At 41.0% G+C, this 18,042-nt stretch overlaps 1 protein-coding gene across 3 annotated transcripts in view; it reads left to right on the top strand.

Annotated features, from left to right (window-relative positions):
- The first annotated feature begins 2,439 nt into the window (after positions 1-2,439).
- arhgap15 (Rho GTPase activating protein 15) overlaps positions 2,440-18,042 on the top strand; it is a 40,387-nt gene continuing 24,784 nt past the window's right edge. The window contains exons 1-5 of one of the 3 annotated variants that reach the window (XM_062457254.1): positions 2,440-2,564; positions 4,864-5,038; positions 7,212-7,277; positions 7,547-7,696; positions 9,479-9,568. In XM_062457254.1, coding sequence (XP_062313238.1) covers positions 4,949-5,038; positions 7,212-7,277; positions 7,547-7,696; positions 9,479-9,568 — 396 coding nt within the window. In that variant the 5' untranslated portion in view covers positions 2,440-2,564; positions 4,864-4,948. Of the gene's footprint in view, positions 2,565-3,582; positions 3,712-4,863; positions 5,039-7,211; positions 7,278-7,546; positions 7,697-9,478; positions 9,569-18,042 lie in introns of those variants that run through there. The other 2 variants (XM_062457252.1, XM_062457253.1) reach the window with 2 other exon arrangements.

Raw genomic sequence — 18,042 nt, 5'->3', positions numbered from 1 at the left:
TAAAGGTTAAAAGGTAAAAGGAAGCCACAGTCGCTTACAGGTCGAAGAATACGCCACAACTGTTTATACCACGGTCTGGGTGAATACTCGATTCTGATTGGCTGCAGGGGTGTCCATTATGTAAGGAATAATGCCCGACGAGGTGTCCAATATCACCTGATAATGGACGATGCGGAGGCGTGAACCCGGTTGCTTCCGCGGAGGATGTCTACGTCAATTTTGATTGACGTAGACGTCAATTAAAATTATTGGTTAACATACTAGCTAACCCTGTCTACCAACAACTGTTTAAAGGCCATATTGCAGGTTTATTTTTCAGACGAATTTGCGCAATTTGCTTGTTGGTAATAAACATTTAAACTGTTATCCATTGTATTTGATGTTGTTGGGTGTCACAAAACGGAATATAATACGAAAAAGTAGGTACCGTTTGCAATGATTCTTCTTTCCTCCACAATGCATGTGACGTCACTTTGGGGAGACGACAGACCAAAGCCCGCTTTGAGCGCCTTGAAATCGATTAGAAATCAACACTAGGCTAGTACCAGAGAATGTTTAATATGGGCCATATGCTAGTATCATCAAGACGTAATCGTTATTGTGTTTACAACGTCGGGAGAAATATTTATTCAGGGATATGATCTTGGGGGGATTTTACATGTGGGACTGGCAAGTTAGCCCATAGGATAGCTAGCATTATGTGTTTAATTCTAGGGCTAGCAGTAGTACTAGCTACTTATCTTGTCCGGGACAAGTGGATTTTTTGTAGGGCAAGTGGAAGAGAAACTGACTTGCCCCACTGGACAAGTTAAAACACAAACCAAATAAAATGCCATGTTACTTGCACTGGCCAGCTTGCAAATACTGAGGATAGCCTACCGAAGTTGAGTTAGCCGAAGTCGTTAGCGATGCTAGCTAATGTTAGTTTGCTAGCTGTATATGGAGTTAGATAATTAGTTTCATAATTCAAACAAACAAACGTAACACGACTCACAAATGTATTTCATGATTCACAAATAAATGTAACACGATTCACAAATGTATTTCGTGATTCACAAATGTAACGCGATTCACAAATAAATGACCCCATTACATTTGTTTGCAACCTGACGAACACGAGTTACAAATCGGAGAACACGAGTTACAAATCGGAGAACACGAGTTACAAATCCCTGCATTTGTGTGTGTGGATTTTTTTTTAACTTTCCTGATTCACAAATGCATTTTTTTTTTCAAAAAGATATTCTCTGCAGCCTATCAGATCTCTCTTCAAATTTTTGCCAATCACATTAACGTGTCTATGTGGACTTCAACAACCTGCCATAATAACGGACAAAATGTCTCCTTCAGATCACAAGCAATGTCGTCTGGTAGCATGTAGGTGAAATATTGCTTTTTAATCTTATTAAACCGATTATCATACGTGATTGAATATTCTTGAGAATGGCAGGATCCATGTTTAGTAATTTTAAGTGTTTCCTAGGCTAACGTTTAGCAAGCTAGCTGTGATTGGCTAACATTGGAAGAGACATCTGATAGGCTGCAGAGAATCTCTTTTCGAAAAAATGCATTTGTGAATCTAAGCGCGTCAGGAAAGTTCCAAAAATCCACACACACAAATGCAGGGATTTGTAACTCGTGTTCTCCTATTTGTAACTCGTGTTCTCCGATTTGTAACTTGTGTTCTCCGATTTGTAACTCGTGTTTGTCAGGTTGCAAACAAATGTAATGGGGTCATTTATTTGTGAATCGCGTTACATTTGTGAATCACAAAATACATTTGTGAATCGCGTTACATTTATTTGTGAATCATGAAATACATTTGTGAATCGTGTTACGTTTGTTTGTGAATTATGAAACTAATCTAACTCCATAGCTGTATATAACATTTCACTGGGTCTTGCAGCTGTTTGATTGACTGAAATGATTATGAAATGTTCTACTAGCCATTTGCCTACTTTAGCAAGTTACAGTATTTCCAAGCCCCGATAGTGTAACTGACACTGTCAGATGGCTGAGTGGTGAGGGAGTCGGGCTAGTAATCAGAAGGTTGCCAGTTCGATTCCCGGCCGTGCAAATTGATGTTGTGTCCTTGGGCAAGGCACTTCACCCTACTTGCCTCGGGGGAATGTCCCTGTACTTACTGTAAGTCGCTCTGGATAAGAGCGTCTGCTAAATGACTAAATGTAAATGTAAACTGACGACAATAAATCTAAGGTTTGATGTTAATATGAATCATTCCAACATCTGTGGGCATTGCAATACTGTAATAAACACGACCAATTATTAAGGGGTACCCTGACTATTGATTGAACAGGCTACCGGTCTGTCTGTCTACCTGCGCGCACTCTGTCCCTCCACTCAATGCTCGTTACTGTAGTTTTGTGGGAGTGGCTTTGAAGGGAGGAGGTGGGATATTTGCTTTTGAATGGTGTCAAAAAGAAGCTAAAATAGCTAGCTTCGTGCAACTCTCCTACCCTGCCTTTAATCCACGAGAGAGTGAGAGAGCTTTTGAGAGAGCAGCATCGTTTTCTTTGACGAATTACCCCATGTCGCATTCACATGTAAGAACACACACAACATTATCATAATGGACATGGCTAACGTTAGTACTCACTACTTTCAAGCTAGCATGTTAGCCTGGTTGAAAAATGACAATAAGGAGAATTGAGTGCAAGGTAGGTAGGAAGACAGACAGGTAGTCTGTCCAATCATTAGTCTCGGAACGGTCTTAATGATTTGTGGTGTTTATATACAGTCCTGCAACGCCCACAGATTGATTTCACATTACCGTCAAACCTATAGATGTATTGGTTGCTATCAAGTTTGCAAATATGACAATAAGTGCTTCTCAACAACAATGCCTACACCACCTTTAATTACAGGCTCTTGTTCAGTAGAATATTGGTAGATTATCTACTGCCAATGAGAACCAGCGTTTCACAGGAAACCCCTCAATGGTACAGCCAAACCCATGATGTTTCCTCCTTCAGTATGTTTTGAATACAGGCCACATCCCTGAATTTTAAGTACACTTTATCTGTGTACTAGGCCTTGTGCTTATTAAGTAATTAGCTTTCCTTTAATTTGCTAACCAGTACTTCAAGGTACAGCTGTGGTCCAATCACAAACAAGAATTGCCACAAAATAAATGCTCCAGACATTGCTTTGAGGGTGTGAAATCCCTTAGCAAAAATAGTGTTCCCCTAAAATTAAGTCACCCATCTCCTAGCACATAGTGCTGTTCTGTGTGTCACACTACTGGAAACGGCACGGGTGTTCTGACACAAGCTGTTTCTAAAAATGCTCTGATGAGAAAAGCGGAAAACCACAAGAGTATTGCAGACTCAGTCTCTGCAGACAGGATTTACATGCACATATCAAGTTGACTGATTTATGAACCTACATTTAACATGTTCATTGATTGTGAAAGTGGCTTCTCTCACCTTCTGTGTTATTGTAAAGATGTTAAAGGTGTTTATACTTTTTTTTTCAAAAGGTGCTGCAGTTGTTTCTCTCCCATGATGTCTGTGGTATCAGGAAGTGGCAGCGTACAACTCAATAATAGACACTGGCATCAACGGTTAGGCTGCAGAAGCTTGTTAGTTTGACGGTGCCACGTGACGAGACTTACTTCCTCTAAATTAAAGACTTGCACTCTTCATCTCTCTCATTGTGATCGGTGGCACGTTGAGAAATGGCGGGGACGAGGTAAGAAGCCGCTGAAATCCTTTTATTTGGTGTTTATTTAAACAGAATATTTGTGAGGTTTGGTAGAATCTCAGTCACGAGGATTGGTGTCAGTGACTTAGGCCCCTACATCCTGGATGTGTCTGGGAAGCACAGCTGCCACATTGTAGGGATGTGTATAATCTGTTCTGGTTTTGGTTAAGGTTCACTACCACCATCCTACCAGTTTTTCAGTCCTACCAAATGTCATGTGAAATGACAGGAAAATCAGTCTAGGATGGAGACAGTGTTTTAATGAAAGTTTGCAGATCCTCCCTCCTCTTAGTCTGTGACATGATATACATGATTTTAAAGTCATAGGGGAGATGTGATGTTTTGTGTTACAAAGAGGGTTGTGTTATATTTATGTGATCACAAACCTGGAGAATTTGGGGGCCCATGGCATCAGTTCCAGATACTTGTGAGATGGAGTGTCTAGATTTACTTCCTGTGACACAAATCTTGTTCGTTTTGGCTAGCACAGCACAAAGACAAACGTATGCAGTACTTTGCTTTTTATTAGGTAATCATTCATAGACAACGTTGTTGATAGTTTTGAAATGGCTACTTGTATTAAGTACATTGTTGCTATGTGTCTGTCTGTAGTAGGATGATACCCAAACTGAGGTTTTTAGTGTGTGTATCTGGTCAGTCGCTGTTGGTGTTCAACAGAAGTACAGAAGATAACAGGGCTTTAACATCAGACCCCCATTTTTTTTTTCTTTTAGTTGGCACACACTCACAGCAGGAAGAGAGAAATGTTGCAATGTTTTTATGAAGCAACCAGGCCCAGGAAGTCACCAGTTTAGAGACAGATTTTTCATAGCCTGTGCCCTTTTCCCTGTAAGGGACTGAAAAACAAAGAAGTACTGAGTAGGTCTTCATAGAAGAGATATAGTAAATCCCTCTTAAGAGGACAAGTTCGAATTTGACATCTAACATTTCACAGTTACATTTCACGGTCACCGTGGCTCTAACCCGCAGTGAGAGTTAAGACTGGGTTTATTAAGTAGGTCATTTCTCCCATGTCTGTCATCTGTCAACCCCCCCCCCCCTCCCCCGTAAAAATGAAGCTAATATAAACATCTCTTCTCAGAACACACGTGCAACTCCTCTTGATTCGTATGTCCACAGAATCACCAGCATAACAGGCCCCGGGACGCAGCCTCCTTTGATCCACCCCAGCCAGCTGACCGGCGCGGCCCAGGGTACAGTGCAGATGCGCATCAAGGCCTCCCAGACCCCAGGGGAGCGCCTCAGCCAGACCAAGTCCATGGTCCTGACCGAGCCTGAATCCCCACTGAAGCCTGTGAGTACAAGAAGCCCCAAGTCTGATTCATCAACCCAAGTTTGTCTTGTTGAACATTTGCCCCACAGAATCAACATGCTTAATGACTGATATCATGTATGTTATTTTTAACCTGTACCACTGCCAGCTTTGTTTAACTTTTACTTTTGACTCTTCAAACGACAGAAGCCTGGGTAGACAATGTTTTGTGGAGCTCCAGTATGTTTTATTTAGAAAGTCCTGGAGGTTAGGGTTAACCCTAACCCATATCAAAGTAGCTATAATAGACTATCAGTGCTGAATGAGCCTCAGACTGACAATGCTGAAAGACTAATTTCAAACTGGTATGAACTAGTATCTCAAACTGGTATGAACTGGTGGCCATTCTGTGATTCGCTGTGTTTACTCAAAGTCCAGTTATCATGACTGTATTTTTGGTGTAGCGTTGTAGAGTGCTAGGTAATCGTCCTCATCTTGACTCAGATTATCTATTTTTTACACTGGACAGGACCCTGTGGGAAAACTAGGGGTGAGGAGATCAAACATCTGATGCTATTACTAAAATGAGCAATCTGTCGCAGCATATTTGGAATGATGTAGCTACGGATCAGTTTACAATGAACAGGAAATGACCCCTGCATTAATCTTTTAATAAGGACTGAGGTCACGGGTGAAACAGCAGTAGGGGCATCCAAATATAGTACATTTTATTGACAAAGCAATCACTGTAGGTGACCAGAAGTTTGAGCACCTTTTTCTAACCAGTGGCTCCACCGTCACATCTACCTACACCAGTATGGAATGAACGACAGCAAACTGAATTTGTGAGATTATCATAGCCAGAAGTGCAGACTCAATGTTTTGTAGCTCTCTTGTTTGCTAATTATGCAGATGACACTTGTTTGTGAGACACTGTACTACAATAATACCGTTTTTCCAGGGGGCAGAGAGGCGAAAGGCTACTCGGTATAATTAACCGGTTGTTGCAGACTATAAACATGGTCATTAAAACAGCCCAGAGCATTGTGTGGGGTTGCTGTAACATTGCATCAGTCTTTCATCCCAGTGTAGTCTGTTGTTTATGGTTATGGTCATAGTTGTCATTTTGTTGCAGTAAAATAAATCAAAGGTTAATTTATGAAGGACATTTAGTATGCTTCTTGTGTACTGTGCACTGTGCTGAAGACAAGATGGGACTTCTGGTTACACAATCCCACCTATCTTTTTAAAAATCAAAATCATAGAAAAGAAAAGTATATCCCGCTTGGACAGTGACCTTCGACATCCAATTATTGGCATCAATAGCAGTCTACAATAGGAGCCAATTACAGCAGGAATAACCCTAAAACATGTTGGAGGATTTGGAGGTAATTTAAGATACCGTTTGGATGCTTTAACCGTAGAAACACATTTGAACAGTAGAGGGCAGGTCAGCACTGTGCCAAACAGACTTCACACCAAGTGTTTATACCAAGCAGTCAGCCTCAGTTTCATAGTTTATTTTGTAAGGAAATCGATGAATATTAAATCCCATTGTAACTATAACCTCCATTCTGTATGTCTATAGTATTATAATGTGCTACCACAACAGCAAGAGTCATCACAAGCTCAGTATATTTTAAACAGCCTAGTTTTGGGTGAGGAAGAAGTCAAGGATGACACGATTACATCGAGCAATTATTATTTTGTTGTTGCAGTATTAGTTTTGTAGACTGTGTGTTTGCTTTGTTGTGGTATGGATGTCAGTTATCTGTTGGTGATTAGCATAGCATTGTTGAGGTGCCTCTCACAGAGCAGTCGCGTATCATTAACTACAGTGCTTTAACAAAACGGTCTTACGTATAGTACGGGCATGTGTTGATAAATCTGTAGTGTATTATAAGCACATCACATTCATTAACTATGTATGCTACTTAGTCCCATTCACCAAATACACAGTGCTACATACACATATAATCAGACATAATTATATGAATCAATTGTAGAATGTTTACAGTTTACACCAGGTGGGCAACATAAATTCTATCTCAATCTTAATCTGTATCCTTAATGACTGTGCACTGCCATTTTCATTTAATTTAGTAAAAAAACATTTATATAGATATGGATACAGTAGATAGATGATCTTGATAGATAGACAGAGAGATCGAAAGATAGACATCCTCTATAGAAGATCCTCTCTTCTGGTCTGTAGATTTCTCGTCATCGCAGGAACCAGTCGCAGCACGGCCTGGGCATCAGTGAAGCCCTGGACAACCCTGTAAGTCCGCCTATGGCCCACTAAGAGCGATATGAAACAGATCTATTTCTCAGAGGACAACCCTGGGGCTAAGCTAAGCTCTGGAACTATCATTATAAAGTTGTTTTATTTGAATTATTATTAAAAAATAAGTTTTTTTTGTTTTCTTTACTATTTAAATATTTGTTGGTCTACGGTGTACACTGTTATACTTATGGCATATTTGTGTGTCTTTGCTTTCTGTTTCTATCTGTTATGCGTAACCTGCTTCTGTTTGGTGTGTATTTTAGGGGCTTTTGAAGGGTGAATATTTGAACAAAGCTAAAATATCTGAAGGGGGGAAGAAACTGAGGAAGAACTGGACCACTGTCTGGGTGGTGTTGGACTCAGAGCAACTGCTGCTCTACAAAGAGAGCAAGCAAGAGGCTTTAACCAATTTGGTAATTATATACACACACCCATACACACAAGAATCAAATACAAGTGTCAAAAGTGACATCAATGAATAGGGTTGACCACAATAACCGGCTGTATAAGAGAGGGCCAGTGTTCAATTATGGCTTCAAATCAACCTTCAGAAGACTTGCCTATTAGTATTAAGAGTGCAAATGTTGAGTGAACACACACTATGTGCATTTTAATTTGATGTCAGAAATGAACCATTTTCTTTTCATTTTCACATTTTTCAAACTGGCAAATTAACTTTGGCTTTGATCCCAAGGACTGTAGCTCACCCCATCAAAAGGCAAGGAAGAACTGTTTACCCTCTCGTGGCGCGGACCCTGGTGTGTGTGTGCTTGTGTGTGAGTGTGTTTGTGTGTGCATGTGTGAGCGTATACATGCATGTTTGTATGCATATGAATTTTTGTGTATGTGTGTGTGTATGAGTGTGTGTGCTATATGACTTTAATCCACCCTACCCTGATGTGCCTCTGACATGCAGAGAGAGAGAGAGCTAAAGAGAAAGAGAGAGGAAGAGAAAGAGAGGGTGAGAGAGATGGAAAGAGAGAGGGAGAGACACAGACTGCCGACACGGAGGAGAGGGGTGTCTCTAAAATGAGCTTGCCATGCTTTTTAATGAAGCTCCGAGGACTTAATCAAAGCCCTCTCCCTTACTGAGGCCCACCAGAGCAAGGTCTGTCGGTGCCCCCCCCTCCAATAGTTCATTATTGGAAAGAGCCAGTTGGAGGTCTGGGTTACAGACACAAATATCCAGCCATTCCTGCATAAACATAAACTCTGGAAGTGTGCAGTGTGGGACCGGTGACCCTCAGATAGCGGCTACTCACAGTACCCTGAGGGCTGTAGATGAACTGCCTAATCATTTACTTTATGTTCATTTCAGCTTGTGATAAACGGCTTCCTGTGTTTTGATGTGTCTGTTGAGTGCTGACAATGGTACTTCAGATTTTACAGTGTCAGAGACACTGAGACAGTGAGATGACTACAAATACTTTTATTGGAGAGGAGACAATGCAGCATGTTACATTACCAGAATATTCTTTCATCATTGTGGCACAAGCTGGTCATCAAGGTAGCAACAGTAGGTTCCCTCCAGGATGGAGTCTGGCACATACAATTGGGGTCATGCAAACATTTATGTTTCATAAGGCAATTTCATTTCTTCTTTTAGTAGATCCTTCAACAAAATGGTAACATAATCTTAATTTTCTTCTGCATCATAACGTTTTTCTCATTGTTTGAATTTGTTGATACCACAGTGAAAGCAATAATATCTAAATGGGTTAGCATGCCTTTTACCTTGATTAGTTCTTGCTTGAAAAGCTGCATTTCTCCAAATCACAATTTTCTATGCCTGAAAACAAAGGCATTCTGGTTTTACTATGGTTACACACAGCAACTTTAATTGCACAAGGGCAGGAATGGAATATTGAAAATATAACTAATGCAAACTCATTGTCATTTTATTGCGCAGATACTAAAAACTTTGCCAGTAGCAATTAGACCAAAGAGGAAGTTCATTGGTCTGGTCTGATTGTTGATATTTCTATTATTTTGTCTTTAACATTAACCCGTTTATTTGATTTGTTTGTTTTTTGATTATTCAGAAATAATACCATGAATTTAGAAACCGGCCAAAAATATACTTATTATTTATTTAATTAAAAAAATATCTAATTTGACAGGATTTGTCCCTCTCAGAGGTGAGAGTGTAGTGCAGGCCTGTAAACTCTCTCTCCCCTCTCATTCCTTTCCTGTAGAAACCTGGAAACAAGCCTGAAGGAGTTGACCTGTGTGGGGCTGTCATAGACTGGACCACAGAGAAATCTAGCAGGAAGAATGTGATTCAGGTAGGATACAAATATCTAGGTTATATGTGAATGAACAGGAAAAATAATTCATTTTGAGACTCATATCTGGTTTACCACAAGGCTGCTCAGGATGTTCTGTCAAATTAATTTGTTCACTGTTGATTTCTTCAGATTATAAAGTTCACTGAATGTAGGATATTATTTTTTTTAAATCTTCCGACTTTTTGAGAGTTAGCCACTTGTTCTCAGATAAGTATTTATTTCATGCAAAGAATTTGATTACATTTGAAGGTGGTTTTGGGCCATCTTCTCATCACTCCTCAGATCCCAAGACCTCAGTTTGCAGCTTTAGGATTTTTAATGTCCATATTTCTATTTCTTATTGCCTTTTGAAGATTATCTTCTGATAACGGCTTAAGACAGGAAAGCAAACTGCTGATCAATTCATTGGCATTGCAAGTATTCATGGGAGGAACTCTGAGATAACCGGGTGAAAAGGGGAGCGGATGAGAGCAGATTTTCAGATCTCATCAAACGCTTAAGACACTTCATTGCTGCTGTGCGCTACTCTTCTGCACAACGTTTCAGCCCTGAAATCTTAATGCAGGGAAGATTAAAATGGGAATTACAGAATAATCTTAAATAATCCAAGTGCCATGGACAGAAAAGTGCTTGTAATGCCGACGCAAAACTATTCTGAGGTCTGACAACATTGTCAATCAACACTAGGATTATAGTTAAAATTAGCAACGAGAGTTACTGTTAATTTGGCACGATCCCAGAGTGTGACTTATCATATAAGCAATACCTCGCAGAGATACGTCAGATGGATAGATGTGATTAAAATAATAATTTTAATTTGCATCCTTTTTTTTATGTTGCCACTTCTCATGCTTTCACTGCCGAGGTTTGTGTTGTTCAGCTGCGTGGAGCGCCATGACAACATAAGTGCTCTTTTGAACCACGCATGCCAAAGGCCGATTTACAAAGTTGACAAGTTTGGCAGGATTGCAAATGATGATACGAGAAGACTATTAATTTTACCGTTTGACTAATTTGTGGAGCAATTTAAAGTTGGTTTCAAAACCCTAGTACTTCTGCCCTGCTCACTCTCTCTATCTCCCTTTTCACATTCCAGTAAGTCTGCGTCCTTATTGGACAGTGCTGTCGTCAACACACAGCCTGGCCAAAGCTGGGGTGGTCATGACCCTGAGCCGTGTTGTGCCTATCAGTCAGTGTCCACTTTCTAAGACCTCTTTGCTCTTCTAAGACCAGCTGTTTTCCCCAGTAGTCACTTCACAGATGGGCAGAGCTGGTGCCCCTCAGAGGAAGTCCTGCTCTTCCTCCAGGAAGTCATGGCTGACAGGGATAGAGGGGAGCTGAAACTCAACCCCTTGAAGGAATATCCCTATGAAAGGAAGAAAAAAAATAAGTATATATATATATATATATATACTCTTTCCTTATCTGAAAGTTAAAAGTTAGTGAATATGCAGTGAACTGAGGGAGAGCTTCAATCAATTTCTGAAGGTCCTCTCTGCAGGGATTAGCATACTTACTGTAGGATCTGCCTGAGGGCAGCTGAGAGACGAGCTAAAAGTGTTTAAAAAACCATAGTTGAAACTAGCTATGAGGTAGGTGGTGTAGTCGTCGTGTTATTCATCAGCCCGGTTTATTTGTTCACCTTTCCTCATTGTGGGGAAGTGTCACAGGTCCTCCAAGTTCCACATGCAGGGGAAAGGGGATGGAGATGGAAGTAGAGTGCTGCTAAGGCCATTGTCATCACAGACAGTATTTACTCAGCTGTGACAGTCCTTTTCACTTGACACTTCACTATGTGCCAGTTCCTTTGACTCACCAATATCATAATCCCTGCGTATCGCCTACCTATTGTTCTACACAGTGAGCCTCACAGGGAGAGCCTTGGAGAGCCTGTTGTTATCCCACAAGGTAACTCCACACTCTCCACTGAGGAAACAACTGTCACAGTCCTCTTCATATGAGATTCTGAAAACAGAACATGTTTCGTGTTGTGAGCGCTTTATCCTGCCTATCTGTGACAGCAAACAGCTGACAGAGAGAACCAGAGACCTTCCTGGCTCGCCGAGAGGGTGCTCTGCTCTTTTGAACTTCAATTCCTTAGACACCTGAGGGACATTAAGATTTTGTTCCATGTTCACAGAAAGAATGCAGCCATGGACAGGGCTAGAAACAAGAGCTGTGAGGCTACAAGGTTGAAAAAACGTTCTGTGCACTTCTGGTACATGATTATCTGCTGTACTTTCTATGCACGATTTGTCTCCTTGGATACAAGCGTTTACTAAATAAATCAAATGGAAATGTGGAAGGTTGTTAGTGGAGGTGGTGGTGAGAGAGCCACTGCTGCCTCTGCTGTGATCGTGTCAAGTTCAGCACAACAAGAGGACCCACAGGAAGTACTGTCTGTGAACACAACCGCAGTGAGAGTTGGTTCTCATACGTTTATTTTTAAACAGCACAATGCAAACATTCTGTGGCACTCGCACTGCTATCTAGTCTGAATTTATGAAAAGATACGAACAAAAGTATTTTACAAAGAAAGAATGGGAAGTAAAATAACATGGAACCAGAAGACATGTTATCGTCAGGGAGTCAGGTGGCTGAGCGGTGAGGGAATTGGGCTAGTAATCTGAAGGTTGCCAGTTCGATTCCCGGCCGTGCAAAATGACGTTGTGTCCTTGGGCAAGGCACTTCACCCTACTTGCCTCGGAGAGAATGTCCCTGTACTTACTGTAAGTCTCTCTGGATAAGAGCGTCTGCTAAATGACTAAATGTAAATGTAAAATGTAATGTTATGGCAGAGGTCTTCAAGTGTCACAGAGTAGTAACAGAATATATGAGTAGAATCTATTGATGATACTTTCAATTCATTATTTGTTTTTCTATAACTACGTTATCAGCATTGATTATGTTGAAAGTTTTTGAATCACCAACGGCTCAAAAAGGTTCCCTTGAGGCTAATAAAACTAGAAATATTTTTGACATTGCTCAAGGAATCAAAGGGGACCAACTTTGAATAAGTGGTCATGCATTTTTCATGTATTTCTGAATATGTAAGTGTGTGTCTGTCTTGAGAGAGTTAAAAGCAAATAACAAAAGGAGGAGAAAAGTCAGAATAGCGGCCTCTCCCCAGAAGAAAGAGAGACAACTTTAATGTGATGTCAGAGGCGTCTGGTTTTATCAACTGGCCTCTACCACAAAGACTTGCATTCCTCTCTCATCACTAATTGATTCTTTTGAGTTTCAGGCGACGCACACTGTGAGCTCCCGGTACCCTCTCTGTTCTGACAAACATCGTTCTTGCTGTTATAATCCGGAAAACAGACTCCAAAACAACAAACTAAACGACAGAAAACAGCCAAAGATGATGAAATTGCGCCCCGGGCTAGAAAATAATGAGTCCACTGCAGAGAGGAAACATTAACCTGCCACCAGTACTGAAAGTCTGGACTGGTCGTAAGAAAGTTTCAGCTCCTACAAAGACCCGTAACACCACCTCCCATTCCAGTCACAGTTAAAGGTGAATTACGCTGGCAAGATGGTTTGGATAAGACCAGGCCTTGAGGGTAACATCATTGTTAAAATACTCTTCAGCTCAGTAAAATGAAATAGATTTACCATAAACCTAACTTATCTGACAGACAAACGCACCAAATGTCTCTAAATAACATGAAATTGGTCAAGACCCCATATCTGGGGTATCTCCTTCCCCTGATACAGTACTCAGTCAGATAATAACAACAGATATTAGAAGTCATTAATCCGTAATTAGAATATAATGTATGCAAACCACTGTGGGTACCCTGGGGCAGGTTTAGCAGTGTGCGGTGCTGTGGCTACCGTGTCCTGTGAGAACTGCCCTCTGGCGCGCTGATCACAGGATGTAATCGTCCAAAGCCGCTGACCTGAGTACTTTAATGCTATCCGTCTTAAGCTCACGGTTCTTGATTGCTTCCTGATGACCAACCCTGATTACAGTTGTGAATAGGACTGGCTCTGGCCCAAAATAGAGACCACTTCACACACAGATAAAGGTGCCCCCCCCCCCCCCCCCCATACAAACACACACACAATGTTTGACTTGTCAAGATTTATGATAAAGACGTCAAAAAGACTAGTACAGTTAATGCCTCGACACTCATTTGTGCTGTGATTTACACCAATGATGAGTTATTGTAAGTTATATCTACATAATTGATACGTATGACAGCTGTACTTGGTTGATCTGTTGCCTCGCCTCTCTCCCTGCTCTCCTTCCTGTCTGTCCTGTCCCCTCCTGAGAGGGAGACAGAGGCTGACAGCACGGTGCCCACACACCACGCCACAGAGACGTCTACCATATTGTAGCAATGCACGTCTCCACGGTGACGAAACTGGGGGAGTTCAGGATCTTAACAGCGTGATCCTAACGGGCGTGCGGTGCTCACCTCACGGGGACTAGCTCAAGCTGACATGTTACACTGTGACTTGATGACAAGGAGCCAGTCTGACTGACCCTGCAGGCTTGCTGAAGCTAAGGGCTTCAGATAAGGTTGGAGTTGGTGGAAGGCAGGACAGAAAACTGAAGAACATTGGTGTGATGTTGTGCTTGTCATGAGACAGTTGGATGTTGGGATTTTTCAGAAGCTGGAGGAACACCTTTTTCCTCCCTCTAGCCATGAAAGTCTTAAAAAATGGTTTCCTCTACTGGTATTTTTCCCTCTTCAGCGCAGATACTTTATGGCAACACGTCGGGAGTCTGCTGGCAGACGTCCTAGATGAACACAAAACATCACCTAGTCATGCACTAGCTGATATGTGAGCCCCCCCTCCAATCACATCAACAGCATTACTGTAGCACACAGCCGGACATCACACTGTTAAACAAAGCTCTTTATCTGATCACACAGCATTCCAACATTGTGTTAAGAGTGGAGGGGAGTATGGAAACACTACACATTGTTGATCTTGTGTTGGATCAACATTCAGTTGATGGCATTTGTGTTTCAGCGAAAGGTACCTTCTAATATTCATGGAACTAAAGAGAGTCTCTGGAAGTGTACTGCCTGCTTGAACCACAAACCAGAGAAAAGGTATTTGTGGTGTGGCCCTTACTCTTCAAAGCAGCTTACATTGAGATGGGCATTAATTTGGTTCTTCAGAAAGACAGTGAAAGCGCAGTGTGTTAATCGCCAAAACGGCAGAAAGGGTTTAAACCTCCAGCAGCAGATTGCCTTGGAGATTACAACTTTGAAATGAAGTTTTTCAGTAAAACCAAGGGACTTAACTCAGGCCAAACATGCATGGAGCTGCATTCAGCCTGTTCTGTTACCTTCAACGAAGTATGTGACGCATCGGAAAACAAATTCAGATTAATTTCCATTCAGTTAAGCAAGGAGACTGCAAGAAAAGGGAGTTGTGGGTAACGGTGTGCTTTTCACAATTTGTATAAACAAAGTCAAATGTGGATATCGCAATCACATGTTCAGACTGTAGTCTTGAACATTAGCATTCCACTCAGGTCAGAGGAGACGAAACACAAGCGCTTAGATTCTGTTTATACTCTGACTATTTCCACTTTGATTCCAAGAACTTTTATCTATGTGAGCTGTTTCATCGCTGTTTGACACATTCACAGATATTTTGTTGCAAATTGGAAATAATTAACTTGGCAAAGTAGAATGCTTCAAAGTTGCATTGTTCCTTTATGAAGAACCATAATTAATGTTTAATTTAAGAGCCAAATGCAAATGTAAAGGCACAAATGGCACTCTTCTCTCTGCACCGCTGTGCATATTTAAATATTAATGGCTCCAGTCAAAATAAGACCCAGACATTCAACGTCCTCTTTATTAAGAAATGTGATGAAAAAAAGTGATTTATTACGTATTCTTTTTCATTTCTAAATGCAAAACAGTACTTTGCACTGGTTACTGTAACTTCCTTTCACTTCTGAAAGATACACAGAAACTAGTTTTGTTATATAATGGCAGTGTAGAAAGTTATTTTATGAATATAAACTATACAGCCTTTATATGGTCTTAAAGTCTCACTCTGTTTGGACCACTGGTGTCTTGGCCTTTCATAATTTTCTCTAATTTGATAACCTTTTACCTTACACTCTTCAAGTCCTCAGGTTTTTCTAGACTCTCAATCTGTTTGTAAGGATGATCACTGTTATTCCAAATGTATACTACCTATCTCCAATCATATTTGCCATAGCTAATTCAATATCAGTGACTGTACATTTCCCTGTATCAGTTTTGTTTGACTGTAGATATCTTGACGTCAGTGTTTGATTAGCTTCCCTGAGCTCGGCTCTCCTCTATTTGGTCTGGCGGCTCGAGAGGCCTGCAGGGGATCTATTTGCTTTCATTCACATTAGCATCCCAAGCAAACATTTGCCTGAGAATGAAATGACCATGCTAATTAAAATCACAAACTTCGGTTCGAGAGGCCTGCCACACGTCAGGATTAACATCAAGGCGTATTACAGCGGGTTCGCCACCCAACCAACTACACCAGCCTGACGTGAGGGGCGGAGGAACACACACTGTACCTTTGTGCTGGTTGAGATTAGGATAGCTCACATGAAGACATAGGGCTTGATATGGCTGTATTTATTTGAAGAAGCTTATCTCCTTTTTTCATTAACAGAATGAATAGAGTCAGAGAGGGCGCTGTCATGTCTTCACTGTCGTCTTTTGATAATCTTTAATGCATCTTTGACCGCACAGTGCCTAAAAAAGATGTTTGATATATTTTTAAGCAGTTTGCCCTCCCTTTTTTGATTAAACTTCAGAGAGACGCTCTCGTCCTTATCAGGAAGTCAGATAGACTTTGGTATAAGCCAGACATTTCAATGGAAGACTTCTGTTTTCAAGATGACAGCGGAAGAGAAAAAAGATCAAATGTTCAGGATGTATTTCCAAATGGCTGTTGCCCAGAATGCATGTTAAATACCACTTTCATACAATTCGATAGGAGTAGGATTTCACTGTATCCACTATGATTTGAGCCATCGGATTTGAAGATAACAACTTTCAGGAAACTAAAAAGTCATTTATTTTGGTTTAGGCTACAGAACATTTCCTATTTACTGTATTCTGTGCACATTTTCAACTCACTGGGGATTTCGTTTTGTACCAGGTCACTTCAAATCTTCTTGATAAGCAGAAACTCTTAAGTTTTCCTATTCTACCTATGAATGATACACAGCCCCTGAAAAGAGATGCCATAACTCTGAAAGGCAGAGAGCCAGGAATGAAAGGATGAAACATGCATACGCTTATCCCATCTGAAGGTAGTGCCGTCTCCATTGGGATGAGAGAAGGAGCTCACTGTGTCCACCATGTAACATTCATGAGAGGAACAGACTGGAGCTAATGCAAAATTTATGCTAAGACATCTAACTGACGTTACGAAACAACCTATCCAAGTCCATTATGGTCTTGTTAGACACAGAGAGAATGAGTGAAACAAGCAACAACAGATAAGGACCTGTATGCTTGTTTGGTTTTTCTTGCAGTTATTACGCCTAGGGTCTACATGCAAGGTACCCCTCATGATCTGTCTTCATGTCAGATATAATTACCCCATGTGTGGTACAAATATCAAAGTGTTTGAGGGAGTGAACATCCACACAGCCGTGGGTTTGTGTATTTGTACTGAGCGCGTGCACCAGTCTCTTTATAACCTGTCCCCCGCAATGCAGCACGAAAGCAAACCCTATTACTGGCACATCCCGGGGCTGCCTCCAGGAAAAACAATGTTCCAGAGCAAACATGCTTGTTCAGATGCTTGTAACTCAAGAAGAGAGCGGCCGCAAACACACTCTGACAAGGATCGCGCCCGTAACCATTCCCCATTTTTTATATCTGGCATCACAAAAGGATGCTGCCTAACCGCTCCTGACGGTTTGTAATGAAGTCTGGAAAAGTCAGCTCCAAACAGTCCGAAACTTTGAAGGTCCACGTAGGGTCGCCCGGTCTCTCGGGTGGAATATCGAGACAGGAAGATGTGGGTAGTGATTCCCCGAGGCTACGGATGACTTTGAGAGCACCGTGGCTGATAAAATATGAAATTTCCTTCTCAGAATTTGTTAAAAGGTTTTGGGTGACAAAAATAATTACAACCGTGGTCAGGCTTTTCGTGCCAGATTAAGAAGATGTAGGAATAAAAATGGAAAAGGTTACTGTACTGAAGGTCCCAAACCTTCATACGTCATGCAGAAAATATAGTTTTGACAAAGACTGAAGGACCAAACACACCGATTTTATTTCATTTTGTAATATATGTAATCCATTGAGATATAAACTCTATTTCAGTGGAGACTTGACAAAACAGGCAGCATACAACAGCTAAAACAAGGGAAGATCTTATGAAGGAGGTTAAGGTTTGCTATATTGGAGTTTGCCATATCGAACACTATTTTTGTTACATTGCTGATATGTTTGCCATTTTACTTACAAACGTGTTATTTTGTCTGTGTAATT

This window comes from Osmerus eperlanus, chromosome 3 (assembly GCF_963692335.1).
Source record: "Osmerus eperlanus chromosome 3, fOsmEpe2.1, whole genome shotgun sequence".
In the NCBI taxonomy this organism is placed as follows: domain Eukaryota; kingdom Metazoa; phylum Chordata; class Actinopteri; order Osmeriformes; family Osmeridae; genus Osmerus; species Osmerus eperlanus.
The sequence above is the reverse complement of the archived record's forward strand: the minus strand, read 5'-3'. Positions and strand labels throughout refer to the sequence as shown.